Genomic DNA, 18,989 nt, shown 5'->3' on the forward strand with positions numbered 1-18,989 from the left:
GAAGCAAACGCGTCATGATACATGACTGAAAAAAATATATAAAGTATTTAAAAAAGCATTAAGAAGACACTTGAATTAAAAGTGAGAAATAAAATAGGATAAATTGGGTCTTAGTGAAGGAAGGTCACAAAGGAAGGCAGCAGGTTGGTTAATTGCATAAAAAAAAGCTGATTTGAAAGAGTGAAGGAATTTTCTTTTAAGCGTAGGTAAAAAAGATGTGCAGGAATAAATAGCTCTTGAAGGAATGAGGGTGAGGCAGAAAAGTAACAGACGCATGAATAAAAGAACAGTTCTGAGGTAAAGCAGAATGAGAAGGAAGGTTTGAACGAAAAAACATGAGGGAAGGAAGGCCGTAAAGTCAGCAAAAAAAAGGAAGGATGCACGCATAAGCGTAAGGAAGGACACAAGAATGAAAAGCAGCGTCGAAGGAAGGGACCGTCTATCGAACCGCAGACCTACTTTTGTCCAAACGGCCACCTCGGCGCTATCCATGGTGCTGCCGCCTTCCCCACCTCCTCCATCGATCCCGCTGCGCGCGCACGGCCGCTGTTGCCTCACGTGGCCGCGCCTCGTGCGCGAGCCTGTCAATGATTAGTGCGGATGTGCAGCAGGTAGCGCGGGAGAGAGAGAGGAGGAGAAGGAGGGAGGGAGGAAGGGAGGCAGGGAGGGAGGGAGGATGCTGCCAGCGGAAAATGGCTGCTGCAACCTCCAGCCTGTCCTGATCGGCCGCGACGACGTCGAGGAGGCCCCGCGGCGGAGAGGAGGGAGGCGAGCGAGCGGATGCGGGGACGATGTGAGCCCCATCGGCGTGTCTTTGCTGCGACGAGGCTGAGCAAAGCGAGCGGAGAGCCCGCGGTGGGCTCCGGCGAGCGGGCGACGGCGAGCCATGGAGGGCGAGTAAGTCCCCCGGAATGAATCGCGCTGCTACGTTCATGGATTTTTCAAAATGTCATCATCATCATTACTTGACTTCAAAACAAACAAACGGGCGTCCGTGTGCGCTGGTGCTTTCATCCCGTTTTTTGGCGTCCCGAAAGCCGCCTACATGTCCGTTAACACGTCATCTACACATGAATGAAAAAGGACGTTGCATGCGGGCGGGCGAAATAAATGGGCAAAAACATAAGGCGTGCTATGGGGACAACACCGCGAGATGGGAGCGTAAGGAAAGATGGAGGTAAAAAGGAAAAAAAAAGAGCAAAAATATGGCGAGCGTGTCTTTCCAGGAGGGGAGGATGAGGAGGAGGTAGGGAGGGAGCGTCGCGCCATTCAAGGCGAGAGGCGTCGTGATTTTTTTTTTTATCAACGTGTCTCGGCCTTTCATTATGATTTTTAAAGCCAAACTTTATGAATGAAATGATCCCCCCCCTTCTTCCCTCCCCTTTCCCCCTCCCCCCACCGCACATCCTCTCATCATCTCATGACCCCCCCCCCACCACCACCACCACCACCATCCTTCTTATTGAAAGAAAAAAAATACAGCAGCAACCTCGCCTTGCTTTTCGCTCCATTCATAAAAAAACAACATATATGTCTTCTTAATGGCTTGCAGTAGCAGGGGCGGGATGGGAGAGAGGAGAGAGGAAGGGAGGAGGGAGGGAGGGGGGGACGTCGTCTGATGGAATTATCGCGATGTTTTCTAACGCCCCCCAAAAAAACGTGCGCGCGCACACGGCGTTTATTGATGTGAAGCCGGGGAAACGCTCATTCTTCCCTCTTTTGATTTTTCCCATTTTCTCGCCTGGCAATTGAACGTCGCATTGCCACACGACGCATGAACGGGCTGTGTTCCGATTCATTCATTCATGCGCCCTCATCGAGATTTTCATATGGCTGACTGTATACTGTAGTTGTGAAGGAAATGTAACGTTATACATGGAATGCATGAATTTGAAAAATAATATAACTCTCAACATTGCAATTTATTATGCGATCATTTTTTTGAAGGTAGTCTAGAAAAAAAATGTAATAAAGCTGCATGAGATCAAACAGATTTATTATTGGCCGACATTTTTTCAGGACTTTTGCACTCCTTGGAATTTGAATTTGAATAATCGTTGAGCCGTTCGCTCAAAATCCATATGGTGAAAATCTCTATAGTGGTTAAAAAACGCTAATGCGATATAATCGGATGAAAAGGAATAACTACTTATTTTTTTAAATAATACTGGTAGTGGTTCTTGGCAAAGGATAAAGAGTTGAAGACAAGTTGTAGAATGCAAAAGGCTATAAGTATGTTAACAATACTAGCGTTAACATTGTGGTAGTTCTAAACTTTTCAATGATTCTGAACACAAACAGTGCGGCAACACATATAGATAAGCAACCCTCATATACTCTTTATGCTATGTGAATAAGGATAATATTAGTGCCGTACTGATGATCCGAAGGACTTGAGATATATCAACGGACAGTAAATACATCAATTGAGACAGGAAGGGTGACGTATAACTTGTACGTTCTATCATTGACGGGAGGTAATCGTTCAAATATTTTGTTCCTGTGCCTCGATAGAATCTTGAGTTATCTGTACTTGAATGTTTGTAGTTAGCATCCTTAATTCGCAAGCGAACATGATTTCAGGATGACAGGATGACGTTGCTCACAACAGTATGTGAAAACTGGGCTCAGGCTAATCAAATCAAAGCTATACGTTAAGCTAACCCCCACACGAACTTCAAAATAAAAGCCTAGCCAGGAATTCATTTTGGACTCGGCTTTCGCAACATCTTGAAGGCACTATGGTCTTCCAGAACATGAAAAATGATGGCGGCTAGCTTAACTCGTCTTCCAACCGTGTACGCACACGACAAATAAACCGTTAGCCGAGGCAGAAAAAATTGCTGTGGTTTTGTTACAAAATTGAGGTACTTGAATCAATGGAGGACTCCCATTGTCCTTTCCCGCCTCCTCCAGCGTGCGCGTTCGCGCCGTGGTGATGACACGTGATGACTCCAGCGGCGGCTGGGTGCCCCTTGGCGGGGGCGGCCTCAGTCACGTGGTCATATGCAAGGGGCGAAGCCACAAGCGCAGAGAGTACGTCATCCGCGGGGAGAGGCTGCGCGACCGAGCGGTGAGCACAACACGACGCCGATCGCGGAGTTACTTGGAAAGGACCCGATCGGAGACAAACTGGACCGTTCGTGGTCCCGGTTTCCGAGGTTTTCATCCGAAAGCCTCTCGGCTGAATGAATAGTTTGTGTTTAGCCGGTGCTGGAGTGTGCTGTGCAAAGGGGCCTGGTCTACAACAAGGTGAACCCCATCTTTCATCATTGGCGGGTGGACGAGCGCAAGTTCGGACTAACCTTCCAGAGTCCCGCGGACGCCATCTCCTTTGAGAAGGGTCTGCAGGCGGTCATCGACAAGCTGGACCGAGGTGGGCGCGCGGCCGATCCAGTTCTAGTTTCCGCTCTTTTTTTTTTTCCATTGAAAGTCTTACGTCGTTCGCCTGATACGTTACAGGCTCGGACTCGCCTTCGTCATCTACACCGGAGGAGGCGGACACTGAGGACGACGGGCAAGCTGTGAGTATTCAAGTGGTTTTTGGTTCAAGTTCCGAGCGGGGATTCGATTCTGTGTCTTTGTACATTGTGCCCCATTGGTTTACCCCTATGGTACTTACATACGGTAATCCCTGTTTTTTCGCGATTAATTGCGACAACGCGGAGTGGATTTCAACTTGGGGTTACAACTCCTGCCCTCATTGGTCAATTGTCGCACGGGAGCCAATCACGTTTCTTGGAGGAGTGCCCCTTGATCTTAATGACAGATCGCCTGGCCAGTTGAGAACAGTACTAATTTTTTGTTGTCAATGCAGAGAAAGTTCATACCATATTGAATCAATTTTACAATAGGGTCTATGCTAATGTCCCCTAAAGCAGAGGTCCTCAATCATCGGTCCGCGGTTCTACTGGTACCGGGCCACATGGGCCGCACTCGAAATAATCAACTCTTTGCCTGTTATGTCTTATCAGAGTCTGAAAGACATTTTATTTTGAAAAAAACTTTCAAGGACAGGATTAGACCCTGATTTCATGATATACGGGTGCCCACTTTAAGGTAGTTTATGTTACATGACTCCCATGGATCCCGGAACCTTTTAAGGGTACAATCCCAGGGACGCACACTGCAGCAATGGAAAAACTACTACTGTATTGAACTCTAAGGAATTGATTTGTAGCTTTTCCACATCCAAAAATAAACCGAAAATGTACAAAAGTGAAAACGAAGGGATAGTATATTGGATCTTTGTAATGAAACAGAGGTGCTCTAAAGAACCATTTAAAAAAAAAATAGTGAATTAGACTCCAAAGTAACTACCTTGAATATCAGGTCCCCAAAAAGCACAAGAGTAGAACATTTGAAGGGTCCGCCCTTCGTGAGAGACTAATGGACCCCCTGAAGTTTTTGAGAAGTGTTTAGTCACGGGATGATGTGCGACCTCTGCCAGTCCCATACAGGCAGCGAATCGTCATCCAACAGCAGAAAGGAGATGCTCCCCAAGCCCATCACCATTGTGACCAGCGAATCATCCTCCACCTGCTTCGTGCGGACCGAGGAGTTTGCTTTTACATCCGGCGGAACCACGCAAACACCTGCCCAGGTAGTACACACAGAGCATCGGGTTCCTGAACGCGCGGCGATGCAAATTCAGGTCCAATCGGAAGCGCGAATCCGGATCCGGCGATCGTCCGGCGCCGGGAGCCTTAGGCCGGCGGAAGTCAAAGCGTAAAGTTTGAAAGGTGGTGGGCATGCAAAGTAGATGAGGGATAAGTGGGGTAACCCTACACCCGAAAGTGCTGCGTCGCTCGCGGCCGCAGGAAGCGAAACAAAAACGAAATTTGATCCTAATCGAGACGCGATACAAAACCCGGCGGCGAAGGGGCCGTTCTTTTCCTGACTCCGTAACCGGACACCGTGTCTGCAGATCCACGCCAGGCCGGGACAACACCAGCTTTCGCAAATGACCGCCGCCTTGAATCCGCCGTCGTCGTCGTCGCCGCCCCCGCCTCCCGCCCCGCCGTCCCCCCCCGCGGGCCCGCCGGCGTCGTCGCCTCTGTCCCCGCTCTCGCCCGCCATTTCCCTGCTGGAGGAGGGGGACCTGCGAAGCGTGGATCCCTGCAAGGACCTGTGGGGCTCCAGGGGATACGAAGACTACCGACGGGCGGGGGCCACCAGGACTATGGTCGGGGGGCTGACCGGAGGCGTGGTGGTGGGCGGCGGGGGGAGCCTGCAGGACAAGTCGGAGCTGTGCGTGGTCCGCTTTGAGAAGGAGCTGTCCGGGATGGGCACGGGGGGCTGCGACGTCACAGTGAGTCTGGACAGCAAGGCGGCCCAGCGTCTGTCCTCGTCCTCGCCCACCTGCATGTCTATCCCCAACGCTGTGTCCGGCGTGTCCTCAGGGGCCGGCTCCCCCCAGGAGACCGGCAAAGGCTCCCCCTCGCCCTGCTGCATACACACCTCCCTGGCCACGCCCCGCTCGCGGACTCGTAAGAGGGGCGCGGCCTGCGGGGACCCGGGCGCCGTCTCCCCCGACGACGACAGCCCCTGCCCGCAGGCGTCGTCCTCGTGCTCGTCCCGCTGCGTGTACTGCCGCTCGGTGTTCAGCGCCTCGGAGAACGGCCGGGGCCGCTGCAGGGACGCCCCGGACCCGGCCCTGCACTGCCTCCGCCAGTGGACCTGCGTGTGGTGCGCCGAAAGCCTGCTGTACCACTGCATGTCGGACTCCGAGGGGGAGTTCTGGGAGCCGTGCTCGTGCGACGACTCCATGGGGGGCCGCCCGCACCCCCTGTGTTGCGCCCGCTGGCTGGCTCTCGTGGCTCTGTCGCTCTTCGTGCCCTGCATGTGCTGCTACCTGCCTTTGCGCGCCTGCCTGCGCTGCGGCGAGCGGTGCGGCTGCTGCGGGGGAAAGCACAAGGCGGTTCGATGAGACCAGCCTCGGGGCGGGAAGCCCGGGGAGGCGGGCTCGCCTCCGCCCCCCGAAGCCCCGCCGCAGCCTTCCGCCCTTTCTCTTTTACACCCGGGGGGCCTTCTCGGACCGGGAGGGGGGGGGGGGGGGGGGCGTCGCGCTCGGACCGCCTTTCACCGAGCCTTTCCGTGCGGATCTGCGCCGACGACCGCTCGGCGGCCCCGAGACTTAACGCGAGGACGAGGGTGGGTAAGGCGTACGCCGTTTTGAAATGTCCGTTTAGTAGGAAAAAACACTTTTTTTTCGGAACAGACACTCCCCAAATTATGAACGGGTGACAAGCGGTTGCTCATCTCTCATTATTTCTTTATTATTGCCACTATGTCAAACACGCTGTTTTTCAACCTTTACCCTTACCAAGACGCACAATTTACACTTCAAAAATCTCACAGCACTCCCTCCGCCAAATAAAACTGCCACAAAAACAAAAACTTTTCATATAATCGCGATCTTGTCTCAAATGACTTACATAAATGTCCCCGGTGTGAAATCTGGGCTTGTTAATTTGAACGCAAATCTATTGCCAAAGCCCTGCCAGGAATTGAGAAAATATGATGGCAAAGCACAATGTTTGAAGACATGAAACTCCTCAAATAACTTCAACGTTTTTTTTGTTTTTTGTTTTTTTTTTAAACAACAAAATGCCACAACTTGATCTCTGAAGACTGAAATTCAAGAATGTAATAAAAAGTTATGCCAAAACATCATTCAAAAATAAGGACCCTAAATAGGAAAAAAATGGAGGGAAGAAGGAAAAATGGTATGATTGGGACAACTGGAGACAGTTGTCAACTTTAATCTCTCGCTAACAGTCGCGTAGAAGGTACAGAACAGTTTTTTTTTTTAATGTCGCAACATAATTACATTGGTAGTGGCAATAGGGTCTTCATCTTGGGGTCCTGAAGATCAAACATATGCCTCATTGCTGCCACAAACGTATTGTGGTCAAATGCAGTACTACAAAGTGTCCATCTCCAAATTCAGACTTGCAAAACCTTTTCTTTATCACTAATTTAACGTGGTAGTGATTATGAGTCCTGAAATTTTCATAAGTTGGGCAGTGTCTGTAATTGTTATTTTTATTAAATGTGACAATTTACCCCCACCGGCACTAAGAAAATCACAGAAGGTTCCTGAGGGCTTTGGCGTTAGCCTGTGTAGTACAGATGTTGCCATTTACCTCAGAATTTACCTCCTGGTAGGCAGGGGGGGAAAACAAAAAAAAACAAACAAAAAAACCAACAAAAAAAACAAAAACGAGAGAGTGAGTCATGAGGAAAATGTAAACAAAATGCATGGGGACGATTATTAGCAAGGGGGAAGCGGCAACGACGCTAACGAATACGTGATAAAACACCTTCACCCCCAATCACCCCCCCCCCCCCCCCCCCTTCCAATAGAAACCCCTACTAACCTAATCGAGGATATGTCAAAGATTTAAAAAAATGGGGGGGAAAAAAACAAGTGCAATGTATTTAAAGAGTATTTTTATACATTATCTTAGGAAGTGTGGTACGTGACTATTGTCATTGCGTTATTGTGACCAATAGGAAGAGGCTGCAACCTTGGGTACGAAAACAGAATCCAATCAAATCAAGGGTAACAAAGCACTACTTCCCAGTCTATATTAAGGTTTAGAATTGCCTATAGATCTGACAAGATAGCGTCTAAAAAAAAACAACAAATTTTGTCTAAATAAAACGTTTCAGTTCCCCCCAACTTATATTTTGGACACCGAGATTTCTGAAGATGTTGGCAAAGCACTACTTTTGTCCAAATGAAGCTACTGAATTCATTCAACGGCTTTTGTTTCGGAAACGCTATGCCACAAGATGGCGCCAAAGTAAAACTTCAGTGCTTTACAAACATTTTTTCAGCAAATAATGCAAAATGCCATAAGATCAATTTGCAGATGTCAAAAAAAAAAAATAGAAGCCAAGAAAGGTTGGTAATAAATGAATTAAATACTAAAGAAGAAAATTGGAATCGAATGACATGGATTCTTAAAGTTTTCCTTGACACCAAAAAAATTCACAAAAATTATCACCGATGCACATTTTTTTTCTTTTCATCTTGATTTCCTTGAACCCGAAAAGTCTTGAAAAGAAAACGTGCGCGATGAGATGGTTCCGGAAAGTTTTCTCTCTTTCTCGACCAAAATGGAACACGGCTACATTTCGGTGGGATTCCAATGAGTCCAGACCCGCCGCGATACGCGTGATCCTGGGCCACTTTTTTGGACTGAATCAACTCAGTATCAAAACAAGAAAAATCCCGAAAAGCTGGCTCTAGAAAACTAAACTGCCATGCCCCCCCCCCCCCCCCCCCCCCCCCCCCCCAACTCCCCAGACACACGCACACACACGTCCACTGGCTGACTTGAAGACGCAGATGGACCAAAGCCGTAAAAAGAAGCCATGGTGCACACGTGCGCGCGCACACACACACACACACACACACACACAGTTTGTTACTTCGCTTCACACGCGCAGATTGCGCGCCCGTCCACACACTCTCGCAGCCCCTCCCCCCCAGCCTCCCCCCTTGCCCGTTCTTACATCTTTAATAAATGTGCCTTTTGATTTGAGTAATCAATACCTTATGATTTACCTGAGTAACTCTGTATTCAGTACTGTTTACCTGATTTCATTTCTGCCAATGTGCATATTTCCAAATGTATTTATTATTATATTGAGTTTCAAAGTAATGAATGAAATATGACTTGTTTTATTGTTTATTTATTGAGATATTTATTGGCATTCTTTTTCTTTTGTTTCTTTTTCTCCCTTGAGGCAGGTTTTTATCTTCCGTGCTGTCTTACTTCTGACTTTGTGCCAATGTGCTGCTTTGAGGTGTTACATATCGTGGGTTTGTACCATTATTAAACCCTCACTCTATATTTTAAATCCTCCTTCTCTCGCTCGAAGTTCATTTCCTCACCTTCGGGGAATCGCGGCGGCGCTTTACGGCCGGGCGATGAGGTTACTTAGTGGAGTACATGTGCTGCCTTTTGTGCTTGAGGATCTCCGTGGACGTGAGCGTCAAGTCTTGGTCGCAAACGTCGCAGTGGTACGTTCGGCACAGGCTGGAGGACGACGAGCTTGGCTTTATGACATCTAACCAAAAAAAAAACAAAAAAACAAAACATTCAAACACAGAACCAAAAAGGGCCCGATCAAGTACAATTTCAGTGTCTTGTGCGCACCAGATTCTAATTTTTGTTCCCAGATATGAACTTGTGCGCACTAGCTTGTAATTTGTGTGCACTAGATGCTAACTGGCTCGCACCAGAAACTAATTTGTGCGCATCGCATACTAACTTGTGCAGAACAAATTCAAATTTGTGCGCACCGCAGACTAACTTGTGCGCAGCAGATTCTAACTTGTTGTGTGCACCAAATATTCAAACACAGAACCAAAAGAGGACCAATAAACAACAACTTCAGTATCTTGTTCACAACTGATACTAACTTGTGTGCACCAGATTCTAATTTGTGCACACTGTATACTAATTGGTGTCCACTAGATACAACCTTGTTCGCACCAGAAACTAACGTGTGAGCGCCAGATGACAACGCAACAGATACTAGTGTGTGCACGTCAGATATTAACGCAAGCTCTCTCGGTACTAAAGTTTGTTCTCTAGATATTAATGCGGCAGACACTAGTAGTACTAAGTAATCAAGTACAAAATATTGTGTTAGTGTACTTAAGTACATTTGTCAGGTAACAGTATTTGATTATTTTTACGATCGACTACTTTTGACTTGAAGTCTTTGTATTAATGCTCCATTTATGCACAAGGAAATGTGGTTCATTGGCGTCACCTTCGTCCTGCTCTTGTAGTTCCCCCGCTGGCCTGCAGGTGGTCTCGTGCTGCATGCGTTCCAGAGGCGTAAGCGGCATGTAGAGGTCACAGTTGGGACAATTCCAGAAAGTTCGCAGGCAATCGCTGTACAAGTCCCTTGAATCCTGACCAACAGCGGAAAAAAATACCCCATTGATGTTTGAGCCTCTCTGATGCCCAATTGTATATTTTGAGTTCATTTCCCCCCCAAAAAAATCTGAATGAATGAAACGTCATGCAAATTGTTCCTTACGGTCAGGCAGTTATAGGTGAAGAAATTGGCGACGCGGAGTCCTCCTTTGATCGGGTCCGGTTTGGCCTCGGCGCCCGGAAACAGCGGCGCGAGACCCGCGGCGGGGCCCAGGGAAAGTTCCGACTCGGCCTGAGGTCCCACGTAAAGGTTCTGAGTGTGGAGGGCGGAGAGCCGCTGCAGAGTGTAGTTGATCTGAAGATGACAGCAGGAATGTTTAAAAAAAAAAAAAATACCGTAATTCCTAACGTATAAGGCACATTTGTTTTTTTTCCCCAAAATTGAAGGCCAAAAGTATGGGTGCGTCCTATAAACAGTAACTTTAAGATTTGATTTTTTTTTTCGACACCATTCGAGGAAGATTGAGCTGTCAGCCACATAAGATGAATTTTGATGCACAGATGCGCATTTCAATCAGCTGCATTCTTACTTCGAATAATGATCGTAACGGGACAAGCAAGAGGGCACACAACAGCAGCTCGTTATAGATGAGGCTGTTCCGGCATTATTTTCAATAAAAGAAGCGAGAAGACCGAACCGCCGTCCGAGTCAGTCCTCCTTCACAACAGGAATATTACCAAAACCGAGAGATCATGAAAAATGTCTCCAGCTGATTCAATATGGAAAAGTATTCCATTCGACTTGTTGTGGTTTTTTTTGGCATATACACACAATCATAAACTTTGTGAATGCGAATGCTGCACAACTTTGAGTATTTATGGCAACATGAACTCGAGCTGCGTCTTGAGGAAAAAACAACTGCTACGAGCACATTCAATGTTACATTGGCGCAGCATTCACTGACCACTCACAGTGTGGGAAATCGGAAACACATCTAACTTAACCCGCAATACATATATATAATTTACGGATACGAATGCAAGAAAATATGAATAATTCACAAAGATGAGATTTATTCTATTTTGCTTTCATTTTTATAATGTCGCCAAACTGTTGGTGTGTCCCATACATGGTGACATAGAAAATACCAGATTTTGACCTTAAAATTAAGGGTGCGCCCTATGTTTTTTTGGAGGAATTTGGGAAAATGGTGGCACCTCAGTGTAAAGCAGGAAGCGGACCAGGCGCTCGCTGAGCTTGTGCATGGACTTGCGGGACACCTCGGCGTCGGGACTCTGCCCCAGCTGGGCCTGCAGGAGGCGCTCCCACTCGGCTCGCAGGCTGAGCGCCGTGGACAGCGCCTTCAGGGCTTCCTCGGGCACCTTCAGCTGCAGCTCCAACCAGCCGTCCACCACCAGACGGGAGCAGTCGGCGTTGCTGTCCACAGAGTTGGCCACCAGCAGCAACGCCTGCTCACGCAATGTTTTAACATGACCAAAGAGTCCTTTCCGAAATAAAGTTTACTCGATATTACTCATACAACCTTGTATCAATAAATACTTGGAATTTGTTGATGAAGCGCAACGGTTGTTTAAAACAAAGCAAATATTTTGATAAGAAAAATGCGTTAAATATGACATCCAATTTAACTACTTGTAACACAAACACATATGACAGCAATTAACATTCAGATTCTTTCATTTTTTCCGTTTTTTAAAATATTTTTTTTAATGTTGAGCCCCGCTATTAACGGAAAAAGGTACCAGGCTGGCCCGTGTGAAACCTTTCGTATAACTGACGCGTATTGAAATGCATTGGAAGGAAACTTAAAGGGACAATGTGTAAGATTAAGACCATTTTTCATTACGGACAGCAGCAGGTGCTGCATTTACCATTGTCCGTGGCTATAACAAACATGGCAGCCTCCGGAGAAGTGCCACCCCACATGTAATATCATTTCATGATAACTAGACCTACGATAATATTCAAAACATGCGGTTGGTCGTTACACATTTATTTGCACGCTTTTGAAATGAATAATCACTTCATTTATTCCTTTTAAATGAAAAACGCTTTAAATCTTTCACATTGTCCCTTTAAGCTATTTATTCATGATCATTTTTTAAACGAACAAATAAATATTTTGCAGGTAGTGATTTCTAGTGAGAGCGAGAACTAACCTGCAGCGCAGGAACACGCACGCAGTTGGACAAATAGGGTCTGTTGGTCTCCAGCAAGGTGACGAAAGCCAGCAGCTGATGTTTGCTGCTGTCTCGTCCTTTTTCGTGGAGGCATACGAAAAGATGTTGACATCCAGTCTACTATTCTGAAACGGGGGGACGTTTTTGGTTGTTTGGAAGTCTTACCCGAATCGCGGGCGTCATCCCGCACATGTAAGACCTCGGGGTCGCTGGCGAACACGCTCGTGGGATGGATTACGATTCCCTGTTTATTTTTCGTATGAAACACCTGAAGGGAACGGTCAGACGTTTAAGACGATTATTAAATAAAACGGTGGCGCGAGGAGAGGGCTCGACCTGCTCGGTGTCCTTGCGGGTGCCGTTGTGTTCGTCGGGCAGAGCCAACTGAGGGTAGAGGCCTCGGCAGAGGAGAAGCTTGAGGAGAGCTTGCTGGCGGGATGACAAATCCTGACTGGCGTTGACGGCGTCCTGCAGCTCCGACACGTTGTGGCGCAGCTTGAATTTCACTTCCTATCAGAGGAATCGCCAACAAATGACGCCTGGGCGTTAAGCTCGAATCGCAAGCGACTCGATTATTATTTTGACAGCTCTTACTGATTGTTGTGCCTTGGCGGAGGTCGGTTACCTGGATGTCCACATTAGCGCCGTCCTTGTCCTTCTTCTTCTTCCTGTTTCTTCCTCGTCCCGATTCCTCCGTGTCGGAACCGGAGGAGAAGTCGCCTTCCTGGCCCTCTTCCATTTTGAGGACTTTGCGTTTGGTGCCCTCTTGCTGCTCGTGATCTCTTTTCATCTGATGAAGCTTCCGCCTCTCTGTCAAATGCTCGCGCCGTTGCTGCCGGTCGCCGCGATTGTCGTCATCGGGCTCCGCCTCCAGGAGGCCGTGGCTCTTCAGTAGCTCCTGTTTAACAGAAGGATGCAAGAGTTACAGTAAAAGACAAAAATATTTTCCCAACATTGCCTGATTTTTGTGTTTGTGTGTTTTTCATATATAAATCTATGAGATCATCAAACTAAATGTGATAAGTGATGGTGTGAGGTTGCTTTGTTCATTCAGGGCCTGGACAGAAGATCCTGCAGGCATGCATACATCTAGACGAAAAAAAACTTGCACAACTTTGATTTGACGAAAAAGAATGTGGCCAACAGGCTAATGTGGTTCTGGCAGTAGTGATGGGAAAATGAAGCCTTATGGATGTTTTTTTTTTTTTTTTTTTTTTTGCTCTTCTAGATGTCACTCTTGGCTTAAAGATGTAGCGGAAATGTAATACGTTTCCATAGCTCACAGAACTCCATCTACTATTCAGCACTGAACTTTAATCCAAAAGCACCAGTTAAAAAAAAAAAACTGCCAGAATGATGGTAGTCTGGGGTTGCTTTGATCCTTCAGGATCTGGACGGATACAATTAAAACCTGCAGCTCGTCTGGACATCAGATTATGTGACCCAATATATTTGGCATGAACATCATGCAACATTTGATAAAAACAATTTCACGCCATCAGCCAAAATACAATGCTGGTAGTGCAATAGTCTGGGGTTGCTTTGATCCTCCAGGACCTTGACTATTATAAATGTGGTGGACAACGTGAGAAATTTAAATTTGGAAAGAAAAAAAAAAAAAAAAGAAACTCAAGGGGGAAAATTTGTGAACATTTTCACAGCACTATAGAATTTGACCTTGAATTGTCTGCGCAGGTTGACCATCTCATAGAGACGCTGCTCCTCCAGGCCTCGCCGACGGCACCACTTCCTGGAACCGCCTCCTCTCTCGCCTTTCACCTATTGACATCCAAAGCAAAACAAAAACAAACAAATAAACCCAAAAAAATTCATTAGGTGAAAGTGCCCTAACCACTTCATTAGGTACACTTGAACGCACTATTGACATCCAGATCACAGTAAATTTCCAATTTCCCTATCCATCTGCTTACCTGCATCCATGCGTTGAAGGTGTTGAGCAGCGTGAAGGGGTCCCCCTGGTTGCAGTGCAGTGGCTGGCGGGCGGTGGCGCAGTCGGGGTTGTGCTGCGAGCTTCGCAGGAACGGCGACTGCACGCTGAGCGCGGCGGCCACTGTCAGCACGGGCTCCACCAGGTTGAACAAGGAGCCCAGCACCAGCATTTTGCCTGCAGGTACACAACATACACACGCTATTAATCTCAGCAAATTATTTTTTTCTTAATTTCAGGCTCTTTGAGATATTAGTGGAGTTTAAAATGAGATGTGACTACCAATTACGACGTCAACAGGAAGCTGGGCCAGCACACTCCCGATGGTGGTCAGCTCACACTGGTGATCCAGCGCCCCCTGCTCCTTGAGGTAGGTAATGGCGGTCTGGATGCTGGCGGCCGGTGGAGGATCGATGAAGACGAATGAAAGCGGATCCCCGAGTCCCATGCTCTTCATCTGTGGAGAAAACAAACACAGTCAGCCATAAAAGGAATGATGTCCAACCCTAAACATTTTTTATTACCTATATTAATTCATTCACTTCCACAGACAAATAAAGACCTTGGATATATTTATACTGTAATTTACTGCTATTGACAGTTATATTTAGGTCGAAATCCATTTTTATTCTGGCTCCTAGTGAATGAAAAAAATTAATCAAACCATAAATATACAATAAAAGCGACTATTATGGGTTCACTCTTATGCAAGTCCTGCTATTTCGTTGCCTTCTTAGAATTTTTTTTTTTACAAGGATAGAGAAAGAGAGAGAGAGAGAGAGAGAGAGAGAGAGAGAGAGAGAGAGAGAGAGAGAGAGAGAGACAGATTATTTTTGGGTGTAAAACCAGTGTTGGCCACTAGATGGCAGTACACTGTTTTGATTGACAATACATTTGAAAGAAGTGAAAACAGGAAGTCGGCCCATTTCAAGCAAAGTCTTTTTTTCCCCCCTGATAATTGTTGAAGGGTAAACCTTCTATCCTGCTTTTATGCCAACACTGTGGGAATGGTGATAGGATATAGGACATATTTTAAATACTATAATGGTGGTTTGGAACATAACCCCTCAACTAAGCGGGATTCACTATTAAATAAAATTCCAAAAGTCTTTAATATAATTTCAATCTCATCTAACATAATAACCCTTTAAAATAATTGACTGATTATTCAATTAAGAAAAAACAAAACAAACAAAAAAAAAACCCAACAACAAACACCTGCAGAACCAGGGAGTCCAGCGCCACCCGGTGGATTTCAGGCACAGGGTACGCAGCGAAGGCATCGTAATCAGATTCAGCGTAGAGGCGGTAGCACACGCCGGGACCCGTACGTCCAGCGCGGCCCTTCCTCTGCTCCGAGCTGGCTCGACTGATCCAGAACTCCTGAAGACGCTGCATCTTGGCCTTGGGGTCAAAACTCATCTCCTTCACCTTGCCTATGCAAAATAATCACATACTGTAAATTAACGCATACCGTGCGCAAGTGGCAGTAAAAAATCATTTTTGTGATGAAGGACATTCCAGTCAGTACTTTGTGGCTTTTATTAAAGCGCAGGAGTCAAATAAGAACTTCTACTAGCAGAATATTATTTTACCAAAGCGTGAGTACTTCTTTCACATCTGCCTACCTGAGTCGACGACAAAGCGCACGCCATCGATCGTGACTGATGTCTCTGCGATGTTGGTGGAGATGATGCACTTCCTCACACCAGGGGGCGCTATGTCAAACACCTACACCATTAACACGAGGCCAAACAGAAATACAAAAAGCACTTTAAAAGATTGAAGGAAAAAAAACATACAGGAAGTAAACACAAGAGAATTAGATACTTTGTGTCTTAAGATTTCATACTTTAATTTCATGGACAATGAGCTGCTCCTATTGATGTGCGAAGCTTGGCCATTGAGACGCAATATAGTAAAGTGTGTAAGAACTCAAAATCTGCATATATTCGAACCCCATCATGAATGCATAAATGCATGTATTTATTTTTTGAACGGCAAAACATTCTGCAAATGCATCTTTAAAATAGGCAAAAATAGCCACTTTCTTCCTGATCTTATTCTTTTTAACTGATTTATCAGCAAATTAAATCATTTCAAAATAGGACAAATCTAGCATACATTTTTTTTTCTGTATTGCAAATACCAGAGGGAAAAATATTGAGTCGAATGTCCTATTGGACTCTATCAAATATCTGAACGGGCTTATGGGTACCTTGTCCTGCTGGGCCAGCGAGAGCGTGCTGTGCAGCGGCAAGACGATCCAGCGGCGGGTGTGCGTGGCGTACACCTGACAAGCCTCCTGAATGGCGCCGATCTCGGCCACGCCGCTAAGGAAGACCAGCAGGTCGCCGCGCTCCTCCGGCGGGTAGCGCTGGTCGATGGCCTGCAGGATGCGCAGGTACGGCCGCGGCTCCAGCTTCTCCGTGCGTGAGGACGTCAGCTCTTCGGGCGGGACGGGCTGATAGATCACCTGGTTGACGCACGCACGATCCAAAAATTATTTTGTGCATTTTGCGCCCTCCTGCGAGAAACGTTTTTTTGAGTTACCTGTATGGGGAAGAGCCTGCCGGGAACCTGCAGGACGGGAGCGCCGCCGAAGTAGTCTGAGAAGAGCTCGATGTTGATGGTGGCCGACATGAGGATGAGGCGCAGGTCGGCGGGCCGCTGGGCCAGCAGCGAGCGCAGCACGCCCAGCAGAAAGTCGCCGTGCAGGTGGCGCTCGTGCACCTCGTCCACGATCAGCACCTGGTACTGCTCCAGCATCTTGTCCTGCTGGATCTGCCTCAGGAGGAGACCCTCGGTCAGGAAGATGAGCTTGGTGGCGGTGGTGCGTGTGGTCTCGAAGCGGATCTGGTAGCCCACCTGTGAAAACGTGTGACTAGTGAGTCTCAAATATTAAAAAGATGAAATGGTCTTTTGCCAAATTTTTAGCAGGACTTGGATTTAGCTTTTATTGACTTATGACATATTCATAGAGTACCGCAAGAAACAAAATGTTAATGGTTTGTTCTTTGGGACATATTATCGGTTAAAACAGACTACGATTTGCTGTTTGCAGACTTGAGTCACGAAGCTGCCTCTTTGAAGATAATTCGATACCAGTGTTAGTTTTGTGATATTGGAGCTATTGCCACTCGAGATAGGTTTCAAATCAATTTCGTCTCGACCGATCAAATAGTCCAATTATAACATCGAGCAAAAATAATCGGCCAATATTTGCTGATCACTTCAAACTTTTACCTCTCTAACCATTAATGAATTGTATACAAGTAACACTTATATCGTTATGGATTACATATAAATCCATGCCATAATGTTGGGTCATTAAATATATATCATGAACTTTGTGGAGATACTCATTCTACGGACCTGTAATTTAAAGAGTTAGGGTTAGTTGTCTAAAGAATTGACCTGGATATCACTACTTCACACATAGCATAAAATCCCACTGTGTTTGAAAAAAAAATACATAGTTTAACATAAATTAAGCATAAATGTTGTATATGACCCCCATTCAACTACAGGTAACAAAAAACAAACGTCAAATATCATCATTTTATTAATTGCGTCAAGTAAAGCATTCCGCAAACAGAAAAGGTTTTTTTTTTTTTTAAACAATATATTTACTGTTGACACCTGCTATTGGTGGTGAACAGGTACCGGGTACTATTCTATGGTTAGTGAAAATTGTCTTTTATATCGTGCCATTCTTTTGTGCTGGAAGCAAGACGTATTTTTGCCAGCTTTTTCCTAAAGTCTTCACAATGCCATTACTTCTTAAATCTTAGTATATTGACAACATTCCAACATCATAAATCATGAGTACAAACCTTGGAGCCATACTGGTTGAGACTCTCATAGCTGACCCTCTTAGCCAGGGAAATGCAGGCGATACGTCGCGGCTGGGTGCAGGCTATCTGGGAGAACCCGGCCGAGAGGAGATACTGGGGCACCTGAGTGGACTTGCCACAGCCGGTGTCCCCGGCCACCACCACCACCGGGTGTCGCCTGACCAGGTCCACGATGCGATCTCGGTACTGGAAGATGGGCAGGTTCTTCTGCTCCCGCTGCAGCTTGGCCAGCTTGCCGAAGCTCTGTCGTTGGCTGAAGTCCAGGTAGTGCAGCAAAGACAGACGGAAGTCTGAGATCACGTGAGCGTTGGGACCTGAGGAATCCCGCCTGCTGTGGTGGGATCGCCCGAGACGCTCCTCTATGTCTCTGGTCACCAGGGACACGTTGATGCGGTACCGGGCGTCGTACTCCTTTGGGAGGTCCAAAGACCCCGTTTGGGCCGTGTCCTCATCAAGGCTTGGATCGGGTCCACACATGTCCTTCTTTAGCTTGAACCTCTGGAAGCGGTCGAAAAAGGCCCAGAAGTCTTTGTGTTCCTGGGTGCCTGCTTGGATGTAGTCATTTTGACGGAAAAAGATCTCGTCCAACTGGGCCCGGCAGTGCGGACTGTCCCAGTCCCAAGACCGATGGTGGGACCTTCCATCTACATCCATGGTACCACTTTAAGGTCCTTCCTTCCCGCCAATGTGCCCTTGTCTAATTTTTTCTTCAATACCAGGATACAAATTAAACATAATGTATTCTAATTCTGATTAAAACAACCGACACCAGACAAAGTCTAATATATTCTAATTCCGATTTAAACAATTTACATCAAAGTCGCGGAACTGGAGAAACTACTCGAATAATAATTTTTAAAAAGTTCCTCTACCTTTGAATACAGTTGCTGGAAAGGATGCATTCGTTTCGTACTTTAAATTTTAAAAATAACATTTTAACAACAGCTATGAGAACACACAAAATAAAGGTACGGAGCAGAACGTCCAATGTTTTGAACCGGACGGAAGACGATCACTGTAGGACCAACTTCCGTCGTTCCTCTCCTAAAATGATCTGGCAGAGAACAGTATCGTATA

General features: G+C 46.5%; 2 protein-coding genes across 4 annotated transcripts; one reads left to right on the forward strand and one right to left on the reverse strand.

Moving 5' to 3' along the window:
* The first annotated feature begins 639 nt into the window (after window positions 1–639).
* Window positions 640–8,874, forward strand: spred3 (sprouty related EVH1 domain containing 3). Of its 2 annotated transcripts, XM_088427107.1 has the most exons (7): window positions 640–897; window positions 2,917–3,073; window positions 3,208–3,376; window positions 3,463–3,524; window positions 4,451–4,603; window positions 4,928–5,311; window positions 5,403–8,874. In XM_088427107.1, the coding sequence occupies exons 1-7, from the start codon at window positions 887–889 to the stop codon at window positions 6,138–6,140; spliced, it is 1,674 nt and encodes a 557-aa protein (XP_088283233.1). In that variant the 5' UTR covers window positions 640–886; the 3' UTR covers window positions 6,141–8,874. The 2 variants fall into 2 exon arrangements, with proteins under 2 accessions (XP_088283233.1, XP_088283234.1); XM_088427108.1 differs by having other exon boundaries at window positions 641–897; window positions 4,928–6,068.
* Window positions 4,032–18,920, reverse strand: dhx34 (DEAH (Asp-Glu-Ala-His) box polypeptide 34). 2 transcript variants are annotated; one of them, XM_088427106.1, is made up of 17 exons: window positions 17,892–18,920; window positions 16,609–16,923; window positions 16,274–16,531; window positions 15,684–15,786; window positions 15,274–15,491; window positions 14,338–14,512; window positions 14,039–14,232; window positions 13,785–13,886; window positions 12,733–13,005; window positions 12,444–12,617; window positions 12,273–12,375; window positions 12,087–12,184; window positions 11,124–11,375; window positions 10,069–10,260; window positions 9,796–9,940; window positions 8,909–9,084; window positions 4,032–5,898 (listed from the first exon to the last, which is right to left on the reverse strand). In XM_088427106.1, exons 1-16 carry the CDS (start codon window positions 18,564–18,566, stop codon window positions 8,951–8,953), a joined length of 3,411 nt encoding a protein of 1,136 aa, XP_088283232.1. In that variant the 5' UTR covers window positions 18,567–18,920; the 3' UTR covers window positions 4,032–5,898; window positions 8,909–8,950. The 2 variants fall into 2 exon arrangements, with proteins under 2 accessions (XP_088283232.1, XP_088283231.1); XM_088427105.1 differs by lacking the exon at window positions 4,032–5,898 and having other exon boundaries at window positions 8,522–9,084.
* Between the last annotated feature and the right edge of the window lie 69 nt (window positions 18,921–18,989).

The sequence above is a fragment of the Hippichthys cyanospilos genome, chromosome 11, assembly GCF_059441005.1.
Source record: "Hippichthys cyanospilos isolate Australia breed blue-spotted pipefish chromosome 11, RoL_Hcya_1.0, whole genome shotgun sequence".
NCBI classification, from domain to species: domain Eukaryota; kingdom Metazoa; phylum Chordata; class Actinopteri; order Syngnathiformes; family Syngnathidae; genus Hippichthys; species Hippichthys cyanospilos.